The sequence below is a fragment of the Ostrea edulis genome, chromosome 6, assembly GCF_947568905.1.
Source record: "Ostrea edulis chromosome 6, xbOstEdul1.1, whole genome shotgun sequence".
Classification (NCBI taxonomy): Eukaryota; Metazoa; Mollusca; class Bivalvia; order Ostreida; family Ostreidae; genus Ostrea; species Ostrea edulis.
Genome location: NC_079169.1, coordinates 10793811 through 10820245, shown reverse-complemented (window position 1 = coordinate 10820245; position 26435 = coordinate 10793811). Strand labels below are relative to the sequence as shown.

General features: G+C 33.1%; 1 protein-coding gene and 1 long non-coding RNA gene across 2 annotated transcripts; one reads left to right on the top strand and one right to left on the bottom strand.

The window, feature by feature from the left end:
- Window positions 1–21720, bottom strand: LOC125683272 (eIF5-mimic protein 2-like). The gene is made up of 14 exons (XM_048924253.2): window positions 21574–21720; window positions 21183–21250; window positions 14464–14546; window positions 12986–13079; window positions 12553–12659; window positions 11838–11903; window positions 10497–10632; window positions 10102–10211; window positions 8878–8964; window positions 7366–7449; window positions 1446–1511; window positions 1074–1293; window positions 759–881; window positions 1–560 (listed from the first exon to the last, which is right to left on the bottom strand). The coding sequence occupies exons 2-14, from the start codon at window positions 21241–21243 to the stop codon at window positions 538–540; spliced, it is 1260 nt and encodes a 419-aa protein (XP_048780210.1). The 5' UTR covers window positions 21244–21250; window positions 21574–21720; the 3' UTR covers window positions 1–537.
- Window positions 3044–4481, top strand: LOC130047131 (uncharacterized). The gene is made up of 3 exons (XR_008796177.1): window positions 3044–3334; window positions 3794–3877; window positions 4200–4481. It is a non-coding gene; the product is annotated as an uncharacterized LOC130047131 (long non-coding RNA).
- Window positions 21721–26435: the final 4715 nt, after the last annotated feature.

Here is a 26435-nt window from a genome sequence, read left to right as displayed (position 1 = left end):
TTTGTACAAGAAACCTGCATTTTATTGATGAATATGTAATACAAAGAGAGTACTTCATTTGATTTGCTTTAAAAGCATTTACATGTCATATAATCACTTTCAAAAGAAAGTTTATTGCTACAATAAATCAACATACATGTACATGTACAAAAAAAGTACATCATGACAAAGTACGGATGATATTCTTCAGGGTAAAAAGTTGGGGGGAGGGAAATAAAAAAAAACTAAGTCTAAATAATCAATATCAATATTTGATTCAATATTAAATAAATTCCACAAATCTATACATGAAAATAATCAGTTTATAGTTGCCTTCCTCTTAAACAATACTTGTACAACATATAAAAATCTAATGAGCGTGGCAATTGAAATTTTGCTTTTTCATTGCTGCTGTTAAAGTGTCCTGCATGTTTAAATGATGACCAAGGCTATGCAGATTCCAATGAACAAGCACCTGTCTATGGGGTGAGAGGGACAGCCTGCACAGACAGCTGCAAGAATGGAGCTAGAAATGTCTCCCTGAATACCGCACAAGGGTTAGTCTTCTTCATCTTCAGATTCTGGAAGAAAAAAATCAAACATCAACATCTGTCATCCCGATTTTAAATACTTGTGTGCTTTCTGTAAAAATATTCCAATGTCTACACCAAACTGGGACCATGGTTCAGAATAGAAAAGGAATATGAAGTTATTTCGTGCCATTAATTCCTACATTTAAATTCTTATATTGCTTCATCAAAACATCTCTATTCACCAACCTTCTGAGGCATTTTCCAGCCACTCCACAAACTTCTTCATCTGTTCTAAAAACACACTCTTTCCTTTAGTAGAATGTCCATCTTTAAACCACTTCAATATTACTTCTTCTCGAAGTACCTCAGCTGAAACATTATCACTGATTATAAAGTTATCATTCAGAAGATGAAAATTTACCAGGACAAACAGTTCTTCATGGCTTTCAATACTATATAATCTTCAATGTCTAAATTTCACTTGTATCATATAATCTTGTCAAAAGAAAGAAATGGACAAATGTTTACATAAAATATCAAACTTTTTCAACTATGTCCTACTTTTGTACAGCATGACAACAATCTTCTGAAATGACTTCATGAAGTTCATATTGTCATAGCAATATTCCTGTATTTTGACCAGGAGTGAGAGCTCGGCTTTGCCGGATTTGGCCACCGCTGCTACCAGAGGGCTGTACATCCGTAGATGCTTCAGAGCCTGCTCAGCCACCAGTTCCTCCTTCTTGTTCCACTCCACGGATGCCATGATGGTGTTCCAAACCTGACAAACATTTACCACATTATACCCGAATAACTCAGGAAGTCATGCATATTGTGTCTATATCAACCATTCCTCAGATTTTTGTCGTCACCCTTTTCCAAGCAAAATCACATTAACTTTTTCAACATTGACAGGTTAACATGGAAACTTACCAAAATTGTTACTTCTTGTTCTTTGAGATTATGCTTCTGCATATGTTCCAGTACATAGGCAACCATCTGAAAATCAAAGATTGCACAATACAATTAAACAATTACTTGTTAAACCTTTAATACTGAAATATTTATCAGTTGGACCATATGTTTTGAGAGCCAGTGTTAGACTGCAATAGGGAGCATCAATGCCAAGGGGTGGAGGTAAAGTCTGCCAGGTAAAAGTTTAAAACCAATCACCAACCAGACACTAAGGGATCAATAATTGAATCTTTTTGAAACAAAATAATTTCACTCTTGTGCGCTACTGCAACGATGCCAATATCTGTTCCAATAAAAACCAGTCTACGCCACCTATATAAAATGATTTACCATCAAATCTGACTACATCTACCTAGGCAAATTTCTATATAAAGCATTCACTTAGTGTGATAATCTATTAATAACGCAGGACAGGCCAATTCTTTAGTAATATGTTATGCTCAACTACATACATCTGTAAAGGCATTACAATATATTACGTATTATAATGAACTTCATTTATGTTGTCAATATACATTGTATAATGTCACCTATACTTACACCTGCTGAATGTTAAACAACTGTAGTGTTTATATGTTAACCAATATGCTGTGTTGCATAAGGAATAAAGAATTGTACTGTATTATCTACAACTATTTACCATTAACTGTATCTACAACTATTTACCATTCACTGTATCTACAACTATTTACCATTAACTGTATCTACAACTATTTACCATTAAATGTATCTACAACTATTTACCATTAATTGTATCTACAATTATTTACCATTAACTCAATAACTGTATCTACAACTATTTACCATTAACTGTATCTATACCTACATATGTATCTACCATTAACTGTATCTACAACTATTTACCACTAATTGTATCTAAAACTATTTACCATTAACTGTATCTACAACTATTTACCATTCACTGTATCTACAACTATTTACCATTAACTGTATCTACAACTATTTACCACTAAATGTATCTACAACTATTTACCATTAACTGTATCTACAACTATTTACCATTAAATGTATCTACAACTATTTACCATTAATTGTATCTAAAACTATTTACCATTAACTGTATCTACAACTATTTACCACTAATTGTATCTAAAACTATTTACCATTCACTGTATCTACAACTATTTACCATTCACTGTATCTACAACTATTTACCATTAACTGTATCTACAACTATTTACCACTAAATGTATCTACAACTATTTACCATTAAATCAGTCTTCACGAAAACTCAGAGGTCTGAAGACTGCGGGCAGTAAATTTTAAGGTCGAGTCAGACAGTGAAAATAAAAAAATCAAGAAGTCTGATGGGCTTGTAGACTTTTTGTAAGTCACATTAAATATTATGTTGGATGTAGATATTTCAAAGGTTTTATTTGCATAAAGTTAGATAAATTAAAGGGAACGTAGGGTCAAAAATCAAATTTTGATATGTGAAAACTGGTACCATGCAGACAACAAAATCTAGCATAGAAAAAATAATTGCTGCTGATAACAAGATTTAATCTGTCATTTACACTGAAAACTGGGCTGAATGGGAGAATCTCTTATCATGGCGGCTGATGACGTGTATGTGGCAATTCATTACAACTGCTGTGCCTAGCACTAAATGGGTTACAGAGTATCTATAATCTAAATGTCGGGAGTTCAAGCGAAATTTTGCACTGTGGTCAAAGGAAAAGGAATACATGTATTTACCTTTTAGCATCCCTGATCTCCCACCAAAACTATGAACATTGTGCAATAATTGGATACATAACCTTGGAAATGAATCTTTTGTTTTTGAACGGTATTTTGAGAAAGAGTCTTTTAAAGAGGATATCAGGGTAAGTACCAGTTATATTTGCATTTTACTCAGTAAATACTAATAATTCTTAATGTGTATAACCAGAGTTTATTTACAACAAACTTTTACTTATATAATAATTTTCTAATTCAATCTATCCTTATCCAGTGAACATTTTGTACAGGCTAAATATGAAGGGATGGGTAAACACTGCTTTTTAAATATTCAAAAAATACACCAAAAATACACCAAAACCTATTAAAAAGAAGATGCAGTAACTAAAATATTTGATGGCAGCAAGCCTAATAAAATAAGAGAAAATAGCTCAAAAAGATGAGGAAAAGTAGGATACATGTAATACTTTCAAAAATCATCCCAGCACTAGCACATTTTGTATTATACTATTGTTTTTAAAGAAAATTGAAAATGTACAAGTAAACAAATGAAGTATAGTATATATGAAGTAAGTATATATAATTAATTAGTCATTATTTTTCAGCTAATCCATTTTCTTTTGGAAACCATGAAAACTCATATGCAGAACCTATTGACCAACCTGGACTATCAGCATCTAAGGAAACAGGTAATTTGATGCACTTCTCTATTAAATGATCAACAAAGTTTTACAACCAAGGTCATTTTAATTCCCCCTGTGCAGATAATCTTTGAAGTCTTGACATTTACGTGGCAATTACTGCAGGGGTGAAGTGATAATCAACTGATTTGTGCTGTATACCGGTTCACATTGCAAGATTATCTTGTAAACAGATGTACTAAAAAATCAGAAAGAGAGAAAACTACTATGAAAAATAAACTCTTTGTTGTGTGAAATACACGTACATGCACTTTCATGAAAATTACTAAAGTTATAAAGTAATGGTTTGATTTCATTTTTATATTTTCAGCTCGATGAAGACATGAATAGTGACAAAAATATCCCACTCTCAATCCATATTGAAGAATAAATCAACTTTGTGCAACATATACAGATAGAATTGCCCAGTCATTGTCCATCATATGTGCTAAGAAATGTTCAAGTGAAGAATGAAGAAGTGAAGATAATGAACAATCCTGTATAAAGAATACAAAATTAAAAGTTTAAGAATTAAGAGTGTCGTTTTCATCAATTTATCCCAATGCACTAGTGTTTTCATTTGAAGCTGCTAATAATTCCTCTTCATTATAATCAGCCTCATATTGATATCCTTTGCAGTCAGACATGATCAGATGCTTTCACTGAGAGGCAATTGCCCGGTATACGTCATAAACAGATGGGATTGTGGGAAATATCTTAAAGAGCGATAACTTTATCTTGCAAAATGGCAGCCTCCAGCAGATGATGTGTAGCTATATTTAATATCCGATTTCTACTCAACAGATTACAATCAAATGGAAATAACCAGTGGACTTAATTACTAAATATTTAGTATTTGAAATGTGAAAATATTTTTTTATACCCTACATTCCCTTTAATAAATAGCACGTAAAGTAAGTGTTAAGACATCGTGGTTTGTTTATTTTTAAGAGAAAAGAACGATAAATATACTTGTAATTGTCAAGGTAACTTGTACATAAATTGCCTGAATATTCAGCGAACTTGTTGAAACAACAGAAATGGCCACACTATGCATCACACTTCACACCAGTAATTGCATTGTCCGATTAAGATGAACTTCGCCAGTTGCAGTTATCTCCGATTTTATGCAATTTGCAGTCTGTAGAAATAATCATTTACATTTCATGTTGGTAGATAAGACTACTTCCTGAGGTGCACTTGGGCTGTTTTCATGTTTAACAAATACATTAATTTCTAGTCTTGTTTGCTGTGGAGAGAGAGAGAGAGAGAGAGAGAGAGAGAGAGAGAATAGTGTATTGTGTTGTATCATATTTGATAAAGTTTCAGTACATTAATTGTACAATTATACAATACATTCCATAATGTATGTGATAAACATATACTTTGAAAATTTGGGGGTCCAGTAAATTTCACTGTGGGCCAGTAAATTCAGACAGTTCATTAGTCCTACTGGTCAGCAAGTTTTAAATGTTTTTGTGAAGACTGTTAAATGTATCTACAACTATTCACCATTAAATGTATAGATCTACAACTATTTACCATTAAATCTCTCTACAAAAATTTAACATTAGGCCACACCAATTTGTAAAATAGTTCTTCGGATTTTCAAACAAAAAAAGTGAGGCGAGAGGGCGAAATTATTTTACAAATATTATTTTTAATATTGGAGATAAAAATTATGAGGCGAGCGAATACAAGAAATATAAATATTTTTAATTGAATTAAGTGATTTTAAAAGGCGAGTGCCTAAAAATAAAGATCTAAAATCATCAGATATCATTTGTTTACCACATAAACTTAATATTTTTCAACTTTGTTGATATAGTTTACAATGAATAAGAAGTATTTCAGGTTCAAAGACTTATTTTCTTTATACCTAATACATGTACTTTGCAACATCAATTGATAAGGTCTTTTTGAAGAATTTTATTTAAGTTTCATTTCTACAAACTTTCGATTCAGAGATATGCATATTGCTAGGGACACGTCCAGTTTTGAAATCTCCATTGCATCGCTTTGAGCATCTTCTTGAATTTTGATAGGACATCACCAAACCTTTTGTGAATTTGTCGTTAACTGTCGGTCCTCGATCAGTACCCCTTGCTTGTTGTAAGAGGCGAATAAATGGGGCAGTCCTTCAGATAGGACTGCAAAAACTGAGATCCGTGTCACAGCAGGTGTGGCACAATAAAGATCTCTCCTTGCCATAAGCGCTGAGCATAGGCCTAAATTTTGCAGCCCTTCACCGGCAATGGTAACGTCTTCATGTGAGTGAAATATTCTCAAGAGAGACTTTGGACAATATATAATCAATCAATCGTACGCTGTCGAAAAGTTTCATCGGCTTCCAGTTCGATTGCAGCATAAGGAGCAACTTCCAATCCAGTGTTATGAAGTATCGTACATATTAAGATAGACATCATGAATAACTTAAAACACCGTATTACACTGTTAGAAAATTTCTCGAGAGCCCGCATTTCTGTCATTTGTCAGTACATACACCAAGGTCATTTGAGCACTTGTTGTAAAAAGTCAAAAATATTTTACCAATATTTTTTAACACGCGGGCGGATATTATTTTTTGATAATATTATAACTTGGATTTATTACAAATAGAAGCGGCGAATCCGACGAACTAGATTACAAATTGGCATGGCCTTAAATGTATCTACAAATATTTACCATTAAATGAATCTACAACTATTTACCATTAACTGTATCTACAACTATTTACCACTAAATGTATCTACAACTATTTACCACTAAATGTATCTACAACTATTTACCACTAAATGTATCTACAACTATTTACCATTAACTGTATCTACAACTATTTACCATTAACTGTATCTACAACTATTTACCACTAATTGTATCTAAAACTATTTACCATTCACTGTATCTACAACTATTTACCATTCACTGTATCTACAACTATTTACCATTAACTGTATCTACAACTATTTACCACTAAATGTATCTACAACTATTTACCATTAACTGTATCTACAACTATTTACCATTAAATGTATCTACAACTATTTACCATTAAATGTATCTACAACTATTTACCATTAAATGTATCTACAACTATTTACCATTAAATGTATCTACAACTATTTACCATTCACTGTATCTACAACTATTTACCATTAATTGTATCTACAACTATTTACCATTCACTGTATCTACAACTATTTACCATTAACTGTATCTACAACTATTTACCATTCACTGTATCTACAACTATTTACCATTCACTGTATCTACAACTATTTACCATTAACTGTATCTACAACTATTTACCACTAAATGTATCTACAACTATTTACCATTAAATGTATCTACAACTATTTACCATTAAATGTATCTACAACTATTTACCATTAAATGTATCTACAAATATTTACCATTGAATGTATCTACAACTATTTACCATTAAATGTATCTACAACTATTTACCATTAAATGCATAGAGATTTACAAATATTCACCTCTTTTGGGGGATCCTCATCTTTCATCATTTCAGTCAAATGTTTCTTCAACTCAACCTTGACTTGAAAATTTCTCTGTGCTTCCTGTGGAATAAATCACTTATCTAGAAATACTAGCATAACGATATATTTAAAATGAAAATATTAAAATACACGAACAATTACACATATGTAATACATAGCAGCGCCCCTAGATCAGATAGTTCCCTCCCCTCCTGGAAGGGGAAGGGGGGTTGGGGTTGTCCCTCCGAAGCAGGATGATGTAAGTCAGTTGTTTTTCAGTGTTTTTATTGTGTTTGGGGGTGGGGAGAGAGGGAGAGAGAGAGAGAGAGAGAGAAAGAGAGAGAGAGAGAGAGAGAGAGAAACAAGTTAGAAGACAGTTAAATTAATGGACCTTTAGAAAAACATTCAGAAATATTTCAATCAAGCAAAAATCAACTACAGAACTGAATTATTAACAAATAGTGTTGCAAAATCGGACTGAAGTTATAATCAATTATCTGAAGGTATCGGCAGTATACTATTGATTAAATAATCTTCACCATAAATGGGAAGTGAAGTGGACCTAAAACCCTTGGCTTGCGAAGACGTTTACAACTTTACAGTTGCATTAAAATAAAGTACATGTACACTATATAATATCCATTCTGATTAAATTATATCATAATGAATAGAGAAGAATTAAATGTCTTAACCATTATGTTTGATAAATTGATTGAGTCAATGAACTTTGGACAAATACAAAATTATACACAATAGTCAACTCCTGATGAATCTTAATCAACACTTGATTGATTCACTCATTCCAATACCAATAAATTTTCACTAATATATGATTGAATAAACAAGTGCTTGTTTTAATCTGGGCCTTTTAACAATATTTCCAGCCAGACTAAAAACTCACTCACTACGGACAGAGGAGACAGAAATACCAAAATACCTCCATGCTAAAATTGATAATGTATGGAAGATGCTTTGATATATTTTTTAACCACTGCAGCAAGTTCAAACTGAAATCCTCATTTGATTTTTTTAGCCCCCAGATACATTGACACATTATCTCTCATTAACATTATGTACATCAACGAACAGTTTCTAAAAATTTGAACGTCTGATAATTTTGCTGTCCTTGGAAGTTCAGTTTCATGAAGGTGATATTTTTCAATCGAAAATTGGAGGTAAGCATTTCCTAAATCAAATAAAGTTAAACATATTAAGTTGTTGGGAAGACTTTATTAGCGATTGATTTCGTGACCTCGTACTACCATTAATTCACATTTGACTTTTTTTGCACTACTTGCTAATGTAGATTTAGTCAGAATAGTTGGCGACAATCAATGTCAAAAATTTATACTTGGTTGTCGCTGCAGTGTTCAGACACTATTTTTCGATAGTCAGCAACTATTGTAACAATACTACTAACAAATAGAATCTAAAACAGCAAAAACATGTCTGCTTAATATTCATTTTATGGAGATACTGCTCCAAGACATTCCAGATTCACTATCTTACCTGAAAATCTGCTATGGGAGCCAAGCCGATTTTTTTAAAATGAGCAACAAAAACATCCTGGTCTCTCTTGTTGGCAGGGAACAATTCCTGAAACAATACAGTAACAAAACATTACTATACTGCCAGAATGTTGTACAAAATTCTAATTCATACCTGTGCATGTGTTACGCGTATCTTACAAACTATTTCTTGGGAGTTTGTATGCATACAGTCATTTTACTGGTAATGAATATTTGCCAGTATCAAATAATTTTTTATTTAAATACTCTTGAAAAACATAGTGAAGGGTTTAAAAAATTCTTACTAGGTAAATACAATAAAAGGATGAATATTTTACCCCTGTGTAGTGTCTTTGTAACATCTGCATGATTATTTTCCACAGTATTTACAACTTGAAACAATGACCCAGATTTGAATACATGCAAGTGCAAGTCATAGAAAATGAAAGTGTGTAAACAAATGCATCTAACTCAAAATTTGCAGTGTGTTGTTGATACAGATTATGTTGTCAACATTTAGGATAAATGTAACAAGTTAAAATATTAAAATAAACAATAATTGACTTTTAAATGAAATTATAACATCCAAACTAACCACATATTTAGTTTCAAATCATGAATTTTCAAAGTTTGAAAAATGTTGTTTTACGGGATGCAATAACCTGAAAAGCTGGCAAAAGTGAAGATACTACCAAAACAAATTACAAGAAAAGATATTCCATGATAATTGTGTCTCGGAGATGGTTGATTTAATTTTAATAAAGTATATCACAAAAAGTTTATCATAAAATGCAAAATTTTTAATACTGTGTTTAGTTTAGAAGAAGAAGAAATCATTTAAATCAACAAGTAATGTTTATAAATATACTTTATGTAGAATTTTCTTGAAGGCATATTTCAACAATAATTTCGATCTGTCAATTTTATTTATTGGGTCAGCAACAGTAGAGGGCGCTTGATTTGATACTGAAAAATGAATTCGAAACTAGGAAAATAGGGGGTGTTGTAATTGACATTTCTGTGCCTGTACCATTCATATTTTGGGAATTTTGGTGCCACTTAATTGAAAAGCATAGAAATACAAATTAAACAACAACCAAGAACTTCGACCATGTAGGTTGAGTGCACAACATAACAACAAACTGATTCGCTACCGGTAAAACGACTGTATATATGTACGTTGATGATAATGGAAAAAGCTTAAGAAAAATCTTTCTAAACATACCAGGAGCTTGTTTTCAAGCTGAGCTTTCTTGAGAGCTGTAATTATGCTGTTCATATCCTTCTCTGCAAGCCAGGATTTGAACATCACGATGGCGAAATCCAAAGAGACTCCTAAAAACCAAGATGAAACATTTACAATGATAGGAATACCAATTTTCAGTTTACAGCAGCTCTAATATATCATCCCCCGCCCTCATCCAGACAGCAGACGAACACAAAGACTTACAAGAAACACTGATTCTCCCAGAGAGGAACATCCATCATTCATGACAATAACATTTGAATTAATGTATAATTTTACTGAATTCTTTACAGCGAATCGGACATGTGAAATAAAGTTTCGTTTATGTACATTCATGGTGTGACACCCACCAACAGACCAAACGAGTAGCTCACCATCTTTAACCAGATGCTCTTCAAATAAACTTGAGAGTACTTTGGCAGAACAAAAGGAGTTCCCCAATAACATCCCTGTGATGATAGCAAGTTTGCGTTTCTCGTCATCTTTGAATCCTTTCATAAAATACAGGATCTGCAAAATCACAAATATGGTTAAGGATTTATAAACATGAATAATGCACAAAATGTCAACAACAACAAAATTTCTTTCCAAATCTAAGATTTACAGACCATCTATAAACAAATCAGATATACTTTTTGAACTGCCAAAATAAATATCCCCCTACTCAGCCTGAAAAGCGCATTGTGCTCTTCTGTTGCAGAAAATCATGTGAACAGAGGAGAAAACTTTATTTACTAATGTTATGTATTGCATTGAAAGATGCCAGAATAACAAATATCTCGATGGTGAACATTACAGATCATTTCATAGCAACGTCTAAGGCTAGGTCCCTCTAAGCACTAATTTAAGAATAATTGCAGTCTCAGGACTCCCCAGGACTGTTTAATTGGATGAGATTATTCCAGTCTCAGGACTCCCCGGGGACTGTTTAATTGTGTAGTGGTCAGCCGGTTTCGATCGCCGGTGGCCAGTTAGCTCAGTTGGTAGAGCACCTGACTAGAGATTCAGGGGGCCCGGGTTCGAATCCCGGTCTGGTCCGTTGCATTTTCTCCCTTCCTGTTACAATTGGATGAAAGTAAATGCCGTTCGTTCAATGTCTTTCAAATTTTTCATGAAAGCATAATTTTATGATAAGTTAATATCAACTTACAATGAACAAGAAATATGTCCATAGGACATGAATGCAAGGTATAATAAAAAAAAAAAAAAAAAAAAAAAAAAAAAAAAAAAAAAAATGCCTCAGTTGACTAGCTACCACTAATATGATCGTGTAATCTTTATTGTCAATAGTTGCTTTGAAACAGAGCTAAACACCCAAGAGGGAAAAGTGAGGTCAAGGTCAATAATAAAAAAAAATAATAATACTGATGCAGTTGAACAGATGTCACCAATATGTATCCGCATATAAGGTTTGATAAAACTATCTTCAGTAGACTTCTTTGAAACTTAGCTAAACGCAAAGTGTGACGGAAGGAATATGGACAAAAACACTATACACCCTCTCATACTCATGGCAGGGCATAAAAAGTACATATATTGAAACTTAGTAGTGTATAAAGTTCCTTAATATCAAAGGTCAATACCAAAGACACAGTACTTTCAATCAGGTGTCAGAAGGGTTGAATGAGATGAATATGGACATTAAGAATTATGTTTTTCTCCTTTATATACAGTTAAGCAATTGCATACACATCTTGTATTAATACAAATCTCACCTTCTTAAGGGCATCCTCAAAGGATCGCTCCAGATACTTGTAACGTCTCAATAGTTTGTGAAACACCTAAAACAAACACGTCTCATTACACACTGCCAAATGTTTTGTAACATTACTAACACACAGCCATTACATGCAAGGATTTCTAAAGGACTAAGGGCTCTGTTTGTCCATTAAATATGACAGTCATCGCTGTTTCAAAATTAAAGTGTAATTTGTGCCAGAATCCTGATGTAACTTGATTTTTACTCCCAATTTTAACAAAATGACACAGAATCGAAATCAACATTAACATAAACATGACTTTGTGCTGGAACTTTTTGGATAAAATGGCTATTTTTCATTCAGATTTTCTTTTACACAACATTGAGGGCAGGACTGCAAGCAAATACAAACTGAATATGCATGCCATAGATTTATTTTCTACAACACGTAAGTGATAGAAATATTTTGTTTGCTCTCCGTTTACTGAATCAAAAAACTTTATTTTTTTCAAAAATTGGGATTTTCAATAAATTGTATCACTTCTGATTTAAAACAAATCACGACTGCAAATATTGCAGACAAGTTTAAATAAGTGAAACTGCATTACACATAATCTCTTCCACAATATAAAAGATTTCGTTAATATATTTACAGCTGTAAAATTTCAAAGTTATATGGGTCCCCTGAAAGACCTTTATTATATCAAGTCTTTTAAGCAAAATACAATTACCTCAAAGAAGTCTCTCAATTTGTCGTCTTCAGTTTGGAAAACACAGACTTTTGTTCTGAAGAGTTTTTCTGTATCACTAGAGTCTTCAATGATTGATCCACCAGGGGCTAAAATTTAATGAGTGATCATTTAACGAAGTTTTCAATATTTCTACATTTTCTAAAAAACCAATTATCATTCTTTAAAGATTGTCTAACAATTCGATGTCATGAATTTTTTTTTAGTGTTAACAAATTTATTGAGATCTATGTCACAAATAAGTGTACAAATGCATACACATACATATACATTAAAGTAAGAGAGAGATAGAAAAAGAGGAGTGGTGAGAGAGAAAGACTGTTGGAGATAGACAGAGGGGTGGTGAAAGAGAGAGGAAGTAATATGATATCATTTGATACAAGTATGGTAAATCGATGTCATGAATTTTAATCACCTAGCTGTCCACCAGCAAACAAGATGTCAAATAACACATCAGCGTATCGACGGAAGTCAAGCTTCCCGCCCTGCAAGTCCAAATATTTTGCAACCTGTAGAATATAATAAATGTAAGATTTTTAGAATGTATAAATACATGCACTAATTAATATGTGCTTTGAGTCCACTTACATTTGTGCAAGTCTATTTCACAAGTGCAATCATTCATGTTTCCAACAAAAAATCTATCAGCATATTTAAAAGATTTTCATGACTAATTACAAACAATTCAAGTTATATCATGCTATATATATAAAATGACTGCATTGCACAAAAAATGTTTTGCCAGTGTGATCTGATGATTCAAAGCCTCAGGCATAGACTGATCTAGTAACCGTATTGGTTGTGGTTCTGACCAAAAAAGAATAACTGAAATTTTTTTTTTTGGATTAGATAGTTTGATGTACACCCATTTCCAATATTATGGATGCACACTGTAATATACTTTGGTGCTGCTACAGCTGCTCTTAACAATACCTGGTTATCTCCTTCTACAATCTAATTAAAATTAGATCCTTTGATCTGCTCACCTACTATCGCTACACAACAGATCTAACTACTCCCTATTAGAGGTCATCTCGTATTGAACTTTTGCATTAACCACTCAGTGAATGCCTTGAAAATCGGTTATATAATGTTAAATAGTTCCGAGAATATACCATCACATCAGAGATTTTCAAGGCGATCGCTGATTGGTTAATGCAAAAGTTCAAATCTGAAATGACCTCTAATGTGAAGTTGTTAGATTCTTTGTGTAGGTGAGAGGATCAAAGGATCTGAATTTAATTAAGATTTTCTCTTTCTTTTACAGTGTGTGATGCACATGATAAATCCTAGTCACAGGAACCTCTGCTCCAACAACATAAGATTTTTCCATTTACCTGTTACTCTGATCAACACAGACTTTTTTTTCTGCTTAACTGTATCATATCACAGACAGTAAGGTGAGAGGATCAAAGGATCTGAATTTAATTAAGATTTTCTCTTTCTTTTACAATGTGTGATGCACATGATAAATCCTAGTCACAGGAACCTCTGCTCCAACAACATAAGATTTTTCCATTTACCTGTTCCTCTGATCAACACAGACTTTTTTTTCTGCTTAACTGTATCATATCACAGACAGTACAAGACTTCTGTACTTACCTGTCCAGTCCATCACAACAAGTTTATTGTTTATCTGTATTATATCACAGACAGTATAAGATTTCTGTGCTATTTCTTGTTTACCTCTATGGTATAAGATTTCTGTGCTATTTCTTGTTTACCTCTATGGTATAAGATTTCTGTGCTGTTTCTTGTTTACCTCTATGGTATAAGATTTCTGTGCTATTTCTTGTTTACCTCTATGGTGTAAGATTTCTGTGCTATTTCTTGTTTACCTCTATGATGTAAGATTTCTGTGCTATTTCTTGTTTACCTCTATGGTATAAGTACCTGATCTAGATCATTATCTGTTTCTGTCAGTCCTTGAATAATTGCATCACGGAAAGATGAAGGATCGTATTTCTCCTTTTCATCTGTAAATGTGACATCATGTATAAAAGATATTTTTCTGATTCAGAATTAGAATATGACTAACATATGACATCTGAATTATAAAACATAGATAATGAGTTTATGTGTCTGTCCTGTGCCCTTCCAGATTTCTGACATTACAATTTATTGGGCGGAGGACTGCGATTTCTAGCTGCAATAATGTAGCCCTCTATGACACTTTTTTTGGGGAGGTGGGGGAGGGTGCGTGTCAAAATCAACAAGCATTCGGAGTATTGCATGGCAGTACATAGTCCCCTATCAGTCGCAAAAATTACTGGACCGCAAAAATATTCAAAGTTTATCATGTAGGTTATGGTAAAGGGGAAAATTGGGGAACCAGCATAGGAATGATTGGAAATCAACTACTTTCAAGTACAAAGACTAGACCAGGAGAAAAGACAAATTTATAATTAGATTTAGGTCTATAACCAAGTCAAGAAACTGTGAAATGTAGGAGATCATCCACAATACAGCTACATCGTTGTATTAATATGCTAGAAGTTTTAATAAGTGTAGTATTCTTGTGTACAGAAATAAAAAAAACTTGGGATATAAACAATAAGCTGCCACTGGTGTGGATGTCACCCCACTAGCTCTTATCAACTTTGTTCAGGCGAACTCAAAGTGTACCTGGCAATTATCAAATGAATACCTACAAGCATAACACAAGCAGTTGGAAAACCTGATAATTCATACTATTTTTCGAAGTCCAGGGACCTTAACTCAGCAAAAAAATCACAAAATTCAAACTTGATCTGTAACATATTATGGCAAAACAATGTACCAAATGTCAAATGACACTAGTCTATGCCAATTGTAATTGGGATAGACCAAATTGTCTATGCCGATTTTCTAGGTTTAAAGCAATAAAGTTATTCTAAAAGTCGACATCTGATAAACGTTATGAGGAAAGAAGGGCATTGTTGTGGGAATGGAAAGAAAATATGTTTTCTAAGCACATTAGAAGTAAATAACAATATTTTAAATTGCTATTTTTTTTCAATGTTGCGGTCTTTGCCAATTTTATGAGGTCTATGTCATCTTGATTTGGCATAGCGCTGTGGTCTATACCAAGTTTAAAACTAATTTCGAACACTGCAACTAATTACCCAAAATGGGTGAATGGAACCATGACCATTTAGAGACTCAAATACTAATTTTTATAGATAATAATTCATTATAGTACATAAACTATACTGATAACAAGTTTTATAAAGTTATTTCTATTTTTATCCAAAATACATTAACACAGGTGTTTGACGAATTATAATAATCAGAGCTCCAGATAATTTTTTACCACAAAGAGTATTTACCCCCTGATTTTCAAATTAATGGGTATTTTGCTTTTCAGAAAAAGTCAAAAGAGTATTTTGTTAATTTACTGATTATCTGCTGTTTGCCACTAATACAGAATTTGATCACTTAGTCTAAATATAACCAGATATCATATGACTGAGTGTCTGGCATATCAAAATTTAATACCTAAACAATTTTCAAAATCCCAATGACAATGAAGACTTTATAATAAAAAGAACTACAAAAAAATTTTCACCCATAAGCATACAATCATTTATTGTACCACAGGGTCTTATCCATTTTGTTCTCAATCTATATATAATTTATATTTAAATTGAGAACAAAATGGATAAGAATCCCCTGTGATTGTACAGTATTGAAAAAATTCATAAACACCAAACAAACAACAAAACCATTTGTCATATTGTAAATTAAACTGTTATAATGTAAAACTTTTACGGTACCAATTTTGATGCACCAGATGCGCATTTCGACAAGTCATGTCTCTTCAGTGATGCTCAACCGAAATGTTTGAAATCCGAAATAACAATGAAGTTTTAGAGCTATTTATAGGCAAAAACCAAGAAACTCAAATCATTTTTTAAACCAAACAATATCAGTTACAAAGTCTAAAGTTTTTGTGACTTTCTATAGCATTTTTTAGAATTAGGCCAAATAAAAAAATATGTGTGGTTCCGGTTACACCTCTAAAAAATTTAGGGTAGGTAGGGATTTTTTTTTTTTTTGTATGTACAATATGATTTCGAGTATTAAATAAATTAAAACAGAATGCAAGTTTCAGTAATGTTTCTTATGTATGCGTAGTTCATGGTCATGCTTTGTTGTGTTTGTTTAAAATTTACTATAAACTAAGAAATAATGAACTAAATTGAACATTTTGTAATATATTTACAAGATGATCGGTGTTTTAAGTGGTAATTTGGTGACTTTCTGACATCTAACATAGAAGAAGCTGAAAATTGATGCCAAAATTACATGAGTGATTAACTCTAGTCCAGGCTTTGTGAGCATCATGTATCCTGGGCCAGCTGACTAGCTGAGAAACAACAAAATTGTGTTTTTTTTGTAAATTTATTATATTTTTAGAAAACTGGGAAAGTCAAGTGGGCCCTTATTAATTAAATGGCCTTTGCACAAATGGAGTTTTTCCATCTTTTTGACAATTATCACACAATGGCAGAACTGTTTTGAATTTCTTTTTCAGTTTGATATCAATGCCAGCATTCTCTATTCCACAGTAAACGCATATGTCATTTTGCCCCATTCCAGATGCATAATACGGTATTTCTACAGGAGTCACACACTGTAGGTTTGGTCTGCATGATATGTTTTTCCGAACAGATTCAGATACAGATGGTGGAAATAAATAAGACCCACAAGTATATTCGTATTCACTTAAACTTGTTGCTAAAAGCACTTGCTGTCTTTGGTTAAGTTTCAACTTGGAGTAAATCACGCGTGGTTTACAACATTCAACGCATGTTGCAATAGCCCTTGCATTTTGACTCGAAAAGGCCAAATGGGGATTAACCTCAACCAAAACTGCTTTACTTTGGTTTTCTTCTTCTGTAGCATCCTGTGTTATCATCTTCTGCTGCAGTTGCTGTTAGTCTTTCATACACTAACGCTACACGATGGGACGATGTTTGATGTGGATGCCATTGTTGAATCTAAATCTAATACCCGAGCCAATGACGGAAGTTAAGAAAATTCCGGAAAAAATTGAACCATTATCGGAAAATCGGAAAAAAAAGTTTAGGGTCGGGGGGTGTAAACTAGGGACGGTCGGGTAACTGGAACCACACATATTTTTTTATTTGGCCTGAAGGAAACCTAATACTGCCCATATATATATATATATATATATCTTTGCACTTTGTTTTCACTGCAAATTACTGTTGGATTCCCCTCACCTTATACCATTAAGCAAGAATTGGTTTTATTCCATCTGTGTAAAACGAGTGTATGTGTGACGGAAGTCGGTAAATAAATGTGTGACTCCCATTCTTGCAAATATTTTCAAATAGTTAGCGAGACAATGCTGTAGGAGCAACATTTTAGTAAAAACTTAGTAAGTTTAACAGAAGAAATGTATATCGTTTGTTCAGTACCATTTTCTGTTTTTGTGTGCTTTCGATCGCACCCTACCTGTTTATTTAAGAAAGAAGTATAACAATTAGGCTTATACAGTTGTGTATTGAGTTACCTCTACGCATTACTTAAGGAGTGTAAAGCGTATTTACATTAGCGAATGCGTAATCGTACGCCTGATTTTAAACTTTAATGCGTATTTGGTAAAATTTAATGAGTATTTACGCCGATACGCACCTTATCTGGAGCTCTGATAATGATGTTAATTTGGGTAATTAGTCACAGTGGCATGGTCCAAATGGTTGTGATAAGTGAAAGTGCAGATGGTTCTATAATTTTCAGTTACTTTGACCTACTATGGACTTCAGTTTATGAATTTAGTGGGGCAAGAAATTCAACTTAGAAATGATGGGTGATGCTGCACATTCTATGTAATAACTTGTTGCAATGCTTGAACATTCCATTTAGTGATAAAGTGCCCGTGCCCCAAAAAAATTTGACATTTTTCCTAATTCATTTCTGCATATCTTGGGGAGTATACAAAAATTTTGAATGAACTTTGGTAATATTGTAGATTGATTATGTATGAATATATCAGAATACAAAGTAGAATTTTATACCATTTAGTTTATTGTTTTTACATTGATGAACTTGGATACCCTATACTTAGAGCTCTATACCTTTACTCTTTAATAGTAAATTCCAACCCAAGTGATATAATTGCCTGTCCTCCATGCTTGCATAAAAATGTAAATTTCAAAGCCAAGTACAGGTACGTTTATCTCCAGGGAATAACTTTCAAATCACTGCACACCATACAATGACCAGGTACAGCATAATTATACTTAATTGATTGGTTGATTGTTTGTTTAAGCCTGAGTATTTTATAAGTTCGAACACCTAAAGGGTGGGATTGCATAATTGTCCACAGGTACTATTTAGTCCCTTAACATTCCATTCAAATTGCTACAAAATCAAGTGGAGAGGGTATTCCTAGTTTATGCCTGATGCCAAATCCTTTTTTGTTATTTATTGAATGAAATATTGTTTAAAAAATTATAACTCATCAGAATTTCATTCATGTGGGTATTTTATCTAGATATAAACTCTAACTAGAAAACTGACACGGTCAGCAAGGGCCCCGCTGAGGGTTATTAGAGGAAAGTGACATCTGTATTTGATATAGCAATGTTTGGGGCTGGTATATATGTTAGAATTAATAATATATAAAGATACATTGGAATGCCAATTTGTGAAAAAGGAATCATGAAGCATATTTATGAGAGACTTATGCAATTTAAATTACTTCTGTTTGACACACACTCATCCACTCAAACACAACAGAGTGCAACAAAATCCCATTGTAATGGGGGATTCAAAATGGATAACTGGTACAAAATATGGTACATACTATTCGAAAAGGATTATGAATTTGACATATTGACGTCTTGGAAAAGGAAATTCTGACATCGGGGCTCTAAGCGTTTTCAAACACACTGTCATTTGATAAAAGTGTTCTACATTTTGAAAACTAGAGATTAATATGTCTTTACATACATAGGTGAGAAATTTTCCATTATTCCTAGCCGAGACATACCATGTATGTGCAAAAAATTCATAAGCAAATATCAAAATACTCACGAAGAAAATGTGGACCTTACCGTCAACCAGCGCAGTGAAACACGCAATTTCCAGATTTTCGCCGACGAAAGCTCAGTAACAGTAATGAATAAGGTACACTCATTTTGTATCTATTTTGTGACTTTCTTTATTAAAAGGAACAGTTCACTAATGTGTAACGTGCAATTACTACATAATTCAATAACTTGAAGCATGAAGCAGTTTCACTTTGCAACCGGATATAAGAAATTTTATTTCGTATTCCGATACCGATCGAAAGTTGTTGACTGGGAATAACATGTTTTAATTCAATATACATGTAACATCAAGCATTTTTTAAATCACATAAAAAAACAAACAAATATATACACACACACAATGTTGTAGAGTTATTTCTTGTAAATTTTCTATATATCAATACAATGCATATCATAATTCAAATTGAATTATCTCCCTTAGACAGTGGTAAATAAATACGGTCATAATAAGAAAGATGACATTCAAAAAGACAGACAAACTGACATGACTCCAAAATCTATAGGTATCTTCCTCTTATTGTAAAGTATTTCTGTACAAAATTTGAAAACTGTAAAACGAAAACTGTTTGAGTTATCGTGTCACAAAGAAAGTGTTGACGGACAGACGGACAATGTGATTACTATAGGGCTTCCAGCATTTCATGCGGGGCCCTAATTATGCTTCTTTCTCTTTCTCTCTTCTAAATTCCATTTACCCATAAATTACCTTAGCATACATATTAAAGAGTCTCTGAATTTAGAAACAAAACCTGTACATCTACTCTTATAAGACATAATGCCAACATTTGATGAATGAATTTACACAACTCTGACCATAAGATCTGAAAAAATTAAAAATTTCTAATACTTCAGAAAGCCATAGACATCAGGATGCTGAATTTCACTGGATGAATGAAACATTTAGTAAATAGGTTTGAAACTTGACTTCTAAGAATAATTGTTCAAATTTTTAATCCTTAAATTGAAAGCAATTTGCTGGTCTTCAATCCCAAGAAAAACAATATGGCTTTACCCCTAACCTTCCCTGGACCTAGCTGGGTCTCTAAACATACCCTGGCTCATAATATTTGGCCTTCATGGACCATTCGCCCAACAAACCCATTTTCCAGAAGAGATTTCTAACATGGACAGAACCATGGTAATCCTCTACTTGCTAAAATGCTGGTATAGCTTGCTCATAAAAACAATAGTAAGTTATTTATCTAGTTTAGAAAGTTTCTGATTACTTCTCATATCTAAATATATACATTAAAAAACTTGATAGACTAATTTGTAAAATGGAATATAACTAGCAAGATGTAATTTCAGTAGCTTCATTGGGTTGTAAAATGTAATTGGTGTGTGAGCAATTCTACAACATTCACATTGTTTAGAATTAAAGCATGTGACCAACTACATTCCAAAAAACAATGAAGTTATAAAAATTCATGTTTTACCTCATTATGTTTTCATTTCTCGGATTCTTGATACACATTGAAGACTTTAAGATATCTAATGCACTCTAAACAGGTAACTTTGTGTGGATATAAAATTAGATTATATTTGACTTACCCCTTTTCCTAGTTTTCAGACGGTGGCCTGATAGAGAGGGTTTTTCTACCTTCTGACTCATAAAAAATCTGTAAACGTTAAAACTTCGTTAGTAATTACCGAAGATATATAAAATGTAATTCACTCCGTATTATTGAAACTTGATACAGAATAAAACTTTAGAAACGTAAAACACTCAGATAAAAAATATGCAATAGTTTCACCATCACGAAGAAGCCATTACTGGCAATGGCATTACTTTGTAGTTGATACACGTGACGATAACTTAGACGCATTTTTAAGGAACAAAAGATGCAAAGGCAGGAACGTTCAGTTTACCGTATAACATTTTCATCACGTTGTTTTCAAAGATAAAACGTTATTGCTAAACAAAAGATTTGTTTTTACGCACCTTGAAGCTTCCTTCTTGCTTGTTTGCCTCACAGAAAAAGTTGATCCAAAAATAGACTCAAATGCTCTCGAACAGAAATCTCGTCAGGTGCTTATTTCACGCGAGATTTGATCGATATAGATAGGTCGATCTTTAATTGTTTCGACTAAAACTTTAAAAAAAATTACACGTACCCCTTATTTAATTACCATTATCATGTATTTACCATTGATATAATCTTATTTTCATTTGATTAATTTAGTGCATTGTGAAAAAGGTTTAAAAAGTAAACCAGAAGCAATTATTATAGAACATGACCTGGGGGTCCATAAATTATGGTTGTTTCTGTCAAATCATGTACTGTTATTACATTCCCGAGACCGTATAAAAAATTCCTTTACTCTAAGGGCATGGCCATGATACAATCTTCAAGTGCTGACAGAAATTCTGGAAATGTTTAAATATGAGACGCATCAACAAGGCTTTCAATCTCTGTGTTAGCAGCAAATCTTTAGCTCATTCTCTCACCAGAGGGCGCGCTACGCAAGCTTCACTTTCACCTCTGTTATCGTCTGATAAATAGTTCGGCTAACCACATAATCTCGCACGGACAAAATGGCGTCTTTTACTCCAACAGAAAGACATGTTCCTGTTCTTTGTGTAATGTCAGATTTTCATCATTATAATCTCGCTAGTTTTTCTAATGTAGAGTCCATAGTTTCGAAGTGAAAGTGAAATTAATACATTTGAGAAGACAAAATAGTTCCATAAATATGGAGTTTGCACGTATTACAGCGTTTCGATACCTATCAATGTGTTTTTAACTCATAAATTTATGTTTTATTTATGAAAATGATGCAGATTTATTTTATTTTTAAAGACGATCTGTTTTACAAAATTCTTGTAAATCAGACGATAACAGAGGTGTTGTGGAGCGTAGCGTGATCTTTAACTCTCTGAGAAAATAAAGGAACATTCTCTGATCTTTCCTCATACTTTCCCAGAGCAGGGTTGGGCGGTTAAACCGCCCCCGGTTTTAGGGGCGGTTTTAACCGTCCTGGTCAATACTCCCCAAATGGTCAATTGTGATTTAAACTGTCCATTTTCCTATTTTTGTACATTTCTTGCAAAGATAAATTAAGTCTTTTCATAGCATAGCTTGACAATTGGAGACAGGCCTATTAATACATGTACCTGGACAGATTAAGAATAAAAGGTAGCTGGACAATACCTGAGCACAGGAAGCAGTTGACAGGTGTTAAAAAGTATAGACTGGGACCAGAGATGACCACTGTGCTTGTTATTGTTATGAAAACATCACCAACCCACCCCTCAACTGTTTATTTAACAATTAAAATGGAGATTTGAAACAATAGGTATAGTTCTTGTTAAACTAAGGAATTTGAACAGAAACTTTTACATCTTACCCAATTCAACAGTCATTTGTACATTATTTATTTGATATTATGACATATAAATTTTTGTATATTATAAACTGATAGTGCATGTTATGAATTACAGTATTTACCATAATGGTCACTTAAACATTTAAAATAAATAACACAGACTATAATGACCAAATAATTCTCTATTGACCGGTTTTAACCTCCAACCCTGTCCCAGAGAGCTACAGTTCTGCAGCTACCTCTGAAACAAATTTGGTATATCTATTGAAAGTATCGGAAATGTTGCCTATAGATGACATATGTAGGGATTTAGAACCCTCGGATAAACACTTGCAAGTTGTTTTTTGATGGGTATACTTTTTCCAAAGAAATGTTCGATATTCAATTATTGCAGTTATTTATACACAACAACAAAAAGTTTGGAAAACTGATAATTCATGCTATTTTTCTAAGTCCAAGGGCCATAACTATATGAAAAATCAACCGACCGGGACCAAATTCAAACTTGACCCAAAAATTGTTATGGCAAAGCAATGCACCAAATATCAAATGAATATCTGCAAGCACAACAAAATAAGGTCTGGAAAACTAATAATTCATGCTATTTTTCTAAGGCCATACCTTAGTGAACAAGCATTCTGAGAGTATTGCATGGCAATAATAGTCCCCTACCGGTTGCCAAAAATACTGTACCACAACAATATTCAAAGTTCATTACGTAGGTTATGGTAAAAGGAAAAATTGGGGAACCAGGATAGGAATGGTTGGAAATCAACTACTATTCAATTAGAGACTAGGCCAGGAAAAAAGACAAATTCATAATTAGGTTTAGATCTTTAACCAAGTCAATAAACTGTGATAAATAGGTGACCATGAATAATTTAGCTACATTGTTGTATTACTATGCTAGAAGTTTTAATGAGTGTAGTACTCTTATCTAGAGAAATAAGAAACTTGGATGTAGACTAAGAATTCATGCTAATTTTCTAAGTCCAAGGGCCATAACTTAATGAAAAATTCAAGGACCGAGACAAAATTCAAACTTGATCTGTAACATGTTATGACAAAGCAATGTACGAAATTTTTTTTTTTTTTTATATCAAATGAATATCTGCAAGCACAACAAAAGAGTCTGGAAAACTGATAATCCATGCTATTTTTCTAAGTCCAAGACCCATAACTAAGTTTTTTTAAAAAAATCAACGGACCGAGACGAAATTAGAAATTTCATATAAATATCTGCAAGAACAGAGAAAAAAGTACGGGAAACTGGACTGACGGACAGACGGAGCGCAAACCTAAAGTCCCCTCAGGCTTCGACTTCGTCAGTAGGGGAGTAAAAATCAACGGACCGAGACGAAATTCGAACTTGATTTGCAACTTGTTATGGAAAAGCAACGTACTAAATGTCATAAAAATATCTGCAAGAACAGAAAAAAGTGCGGATGGACGGACGGAGCGCAAACCTAAAGTCCCCTTCGTCTGTAGGGGACTAATTATATTATATCGAATCGATATATCAATGAAAATGAGGATACGTCGCTGATATATATTCAAATGCTGAGTACGTTGAGGGCCACAGCAAGATAATTTTTCTTCGCATGTAGATGCTTTTGAATAAATTTTGTCTCATAAGAATACAAAACAAGGTCATCTAATAATGGAGCGCAATTTGTGCTTATGGAAATTCCAACAAACTGTTGGAAGATCTCATTATCGAAGAGTACGTAAATACTGTCAATAAGGAACTCCAGCATTTTTAAAATATCACCTTCAGCCTACTTGTGCATAGAATCAGAGTGGTGTTAAATAAAGTAAATTTTTGGAGAACTGAACACAAGATATGTTTCTTTTCGTGTTCCATTTTCATTAAAGAAATAAAAGTCTATGATGTCAAATCCCTAGTCTTTCATTTATTATGAGGAATAGTGGTGTAAAATGTCGGAAAATCATACATTTTGATGCTGTTGATTTGGGCATATATTTGATTTACACCACTTCTTGCATGTGTCGTGGCACAATACTTCTGAAGTTCTTCATGACATTTAATATTTTCGTGAGGAGTGAAGATAGGGGTCTGGTAGAACATTTACTGAATTATGCAATGTATCTCCTGTTTGTAAAGGTTTTTGTGTAGTTTTGGAATGCAGTATACATTGTAGGTATGGTAATTCATATTCATTCGTCCCATTGACTGGGATATTAGATATGTTTAAAACTGAAACATGACTTTGAAGAATATTGTCTTTGAAAAGGGAACTTGGAATATAGGCTGAATTATCAAACGTGGAATTAAAGCCAGGTTCGTTTGAAATATAGTTGTAATAATGAAACTTACAAAGATATATATTTTAATTATTACAAGCTTTGCCAGCTGGAACCAATACATTTCCTCATGTAGTCTATCCTATTCCTCTCATCACTTCTAGTGTACTAGACACCGGAGGATACGTGATACACACTTTGGCTAGATGTGATTTCAATATTCCTCTGGGAACGAAGGTCTTTATAAAAGGAATCATTTCTAAAAGTCTGATAAAAATAAAACAAAATTTGGAAAAGACTTACAACTTAAGGTAGTGTGAATTGGACTTTACCGGAGTTGACTCGGCGTATCTGCCTGTCAAATCCCAGAATTAACTCTAGGTATTTCTATCAAATTAAGCTTCATATCGTCCAGAAGAGTTCCGTGTATTTCAAATTTACCGGCGTTATCTTGACAAATGAAAAGATGAATAATAGACATTTACTTAGTCTAAATCATCAACTTTATAAGTCAACACACCCGGTGTTGGTTGAAATCCATAGCCATTTACTTTGGAAAATATATTTTGCAAATACAGCTTGCATTGAACTCACGATACAGCACATTGAACTTAATATGTTGCTTTAAAATTTCTTTGCGCAGTGGACGGGGTTCTGGGATTGGAACCCTATTTCGTCAGAAAATTTTGCTTTTTAAAAAAGATTAAAATAACACATTTTGAGGGTGGATACCCCCTTTGAAAACTAAAATTAATGGTAGAACCACCCCCACCCCCTTCAAAAATTCCAAGATCCGCCCCTGTAAAGTAGACGTCTACATTTTTTTAAATCAGTAAAAATATATTTTCTATTTCTACAGACGTCTAGACAGTTTTTCAGTATTTTTAAAAATTCATACATTATATATTCTTATTTCTCAAAATCAATCTCAGAGTGCTATACAGTTCTGCAGCTATGGTTAAATATCCGCAAAAGTCATACAATAACACAGAGGGGAACGGACCGGGGGTAAATCAACCGTGGGTACATTGTATCCGACGAAGGAAGCCGCGTGTCCTTGTAAAGAGGGGTAACGTTTGCATGAAAGGTGAAGATAACGAACAGTGATCAATCTCATAGCTCACATAAAGGTGAAGATGACGAACAGCGATCAATCTCACAACTCCTATAAAGGTGAAGATAACGAACAGTGATCAATCTCATAATTCCTAT

Excerpts from the sequence above, each read along its gene's own strand:
- LOC125683272 (XM_048924253.2), bottom strand. The coding sequence starts at position 21,243 with ATGAGTCAGAAGGTAGAAAAACCCTCTCTATCAGGCCACCGTCTGAAA. Across the intron at positions 11,904-12,552 it reads AATTGAGAGACTTCTTTGAG|GTGTTTCACAAACTATTGAG; the intron begins GTAATTGTATTT and ends TGTTTGTTTTAG. Across the intron at positions 1,294-1,445 it reads AACAAGAAGTAACAATTTTG|GTTTGGAACACCATCATGGC; the intron begins GTAAGTTTCCAT and ends AATGTTTGTCAG.